Source organism: Lathyrus oleraceus, chromosome 4, assembly GCF_024323335.1.
Source record: "Lathyrus oleraceus cultivar Zhongwan6 chromosome 4, CAAS_Psat_ZW6_1.0, whole genome shotgun sequence".
Lineage (NCBI taxonomy): Eukaryota > Viridiplantae > Streptophyta > Magnoliopsida > Fabales > Fabaceae > Lathyrus > Lathyrus oleraceus.
In genome coordinates this window covers 46,476,985-46,479,071 of record NC_066582.1, presented here as the reverse complement: position 1 = coordinate 46,479,071, position 2,087 = coordinate 46,476,985, and the positions used below count along the sequence as shown (strand labels likewise).

The 2,087-nt window shown below is 33.4% G+C and overlaps 1 protein-coding gene across 1 annotated transcript; it reads left to right on the top strand.

Moving 5' to 3' along the window:
* The first annotated feature begins 1,035 nt into the window (after positions 1-1,035).
* On the top strand, positions 1,036-1,629 carry LOC127073141 (uncharacterized). Its single transcript, XM_051014265.1, has one exon. It carries the CDS (start codon positions 1,128-1,130, stop codon positions 1,578-1,580), a length of 453 nt encoding a protein of 150 aa, XP_050870222.1. The 5' UTR covers positions 1,036-1,127; the 3' UTR covers positions 1,581-1,629.
* The last annotated feature ends 458 nt before the right edge of the window (positions 1,630-2,087 follow it).

Sequence of the window (2,087 nt, the reverse complement as noted above, 5' to 3'; positions counted from 1 at the left end):
GTAACGAGGAATGAAGTGAGATGTAGGAATACTTACTAGAAGCTGCCCTTGAATGATATGGTTAAACTTAACTCAGATGGAGCTAGTAAAGATCAAAAGGTTGTTGGGTGTGAAGGAATCATTCGTGATGCGGCGGGAGATTGGATTTGAGTGCTTTGGTGGCGGAGTGTTAGGGAGCCTTTGAAGGGCTTAAGCTTACGAAGAGCCTAGGGTTGACGAGAATGAGGTTAATGTGGATTTTGAGCTTGTGGTGAGAGCCATGGAGGGTGAGGAATATTGTAATGCTGACTGCTTGGCATTGATTCGAGAATTTAAGAAGTTGATAGCGGATCACAATCTTATTACAATGACTCATATTTATAGAGAAGCTAACTTGTGTGATGATGCCCTAGCAAACATGGAATGTATAACCAAAGAATCTTGCGTCTTCAGTGAAGTTCTGGTTACTCTAACTGGTTTGGTGGAAGGTGATACATCCAAAGTCATCGCCTCTTTAAAGGCGTCGTGATAGATATTTTTTCTTTTGGGCTTAGGCCCTTTTTTGTAATAAAAAAAATATGAAAATGTCATACCAAAAAAAAACATGAAGATGTTTTCCTTATACTTCCTCTGAAATTATTTATAAGTAAAAGTCTTTTAAATTTTTTAGTCTTAAATATAAGCAAATGTCAAATAATCTACATGAATTTAATGTCTTTATTTCAAAATTATCGCTACGATAATTACTTAATATTATTAGTGGATGATAATTTAATTAAAAATATACTGATAATTATTTTATCTCTCTTACATAAAATTTAAAAAATTAAATACTTTAACGATCTTTATTAATAAACGTGAAATATATCTTTTTTATTAATAAATAAGGTAAATATATCTTTTTTTCAACTTATCAAAGAGTGTTGATAAAAGTTAAAATCCACCCCCACCTCTCAAGCTTATCTCTAGACTGTTGGTTGGGTAACAAAAGAAGAACCTTGAACTGTTTGGTGGCAACATAAAATATTATTACCATAAAAAACTTGTCGGTCCCATATATGTATTTTCATGTCATATAAAACCTCAATAAAACGTATCCATTGCTATAATGTTCTAGCACTTCCCAATAAACACCACCAACAAGCAAAATGCCTTTGGTAACCGAAGAGTTGAAAGCCAAAGCAGATGTGTATTATGGTGACAAAGTTTGCAGGGAGAAGTTCTCTCTATTGCTGGCAGAAAAAGGTCTACCAGATGGGTTGTTAACCATACAAGACATTGAAGAATGCGGGCATGTGAAGGAAATAGGGTTTGTTTGGCTCAAGCTAGGGAAGAAGATGGAGAGTAAGTTTGATAACATAGTTGTTGGTTATGATTCAGTTGTTACTGCTTATATGGAACCAAACAAGATCAAGAATCTTACTGGTGTTAAGGCTAGAGATTTCTTGGTTTGGTTCACTTTGAATGAGATTTATGTTAAGCCGGTTAAAGGAGGGTCGTTTATTACGTTTAAGTCTTTGGTTGGTTTGTCTATGTCTTTTCCAGTGTCGTTGTTCCAAGATAGGAAATTAGAAAGCAAGGAAGATCAAGTTGTTATGTAATATAATCTGATTATGATGATTATTCAGATTAGATTATGGTTGATGTGAATCTGATACACTTGTATATATTTTTTATGATTTTATTGTTTATTGAAGATTGGGAACCTCTGGAAAATAAGAGGTAGTAGAAAAAGAATATGCTAAGCAATATTGGTTTTATGAAGAATATGCTTTATAAGCTGCTTATTCTCCTCTTTGCAAATTTCTCACGTAATCTTCTTACAAAGTAGCATTAAGTACGAAGAGTGCAGGGGTCGCCGTCAAGAGACGTGATTCTGTTTGAAAGGGGCATTTGCGATGGAGATGCTAAAATAAGTTTTTTTATTCCTGTGTGTAGACGATAAATAAGTTGATCACAAGGTTACATGTTCATAATTTTTGTGATAATTGATATCATTAGAATTTGGAATCACAAAGATGATGGTAAATAATTGAGCATTTAATCTGCTGTAATTAGAATATTAATATTTATTTCTTAGATCCTGAAAAGGTGAATGATTATACATA

What these genes read in the sequence shown, in the direction of transcription:
- LOC127073141 (XM_051014265.1), top strand. Translation starts at nt 1,128, where the DNA reads ATGCCTTTGGTAACCGAAGAGTTGAAAGCCAAAGCAGATGTGTATTAT.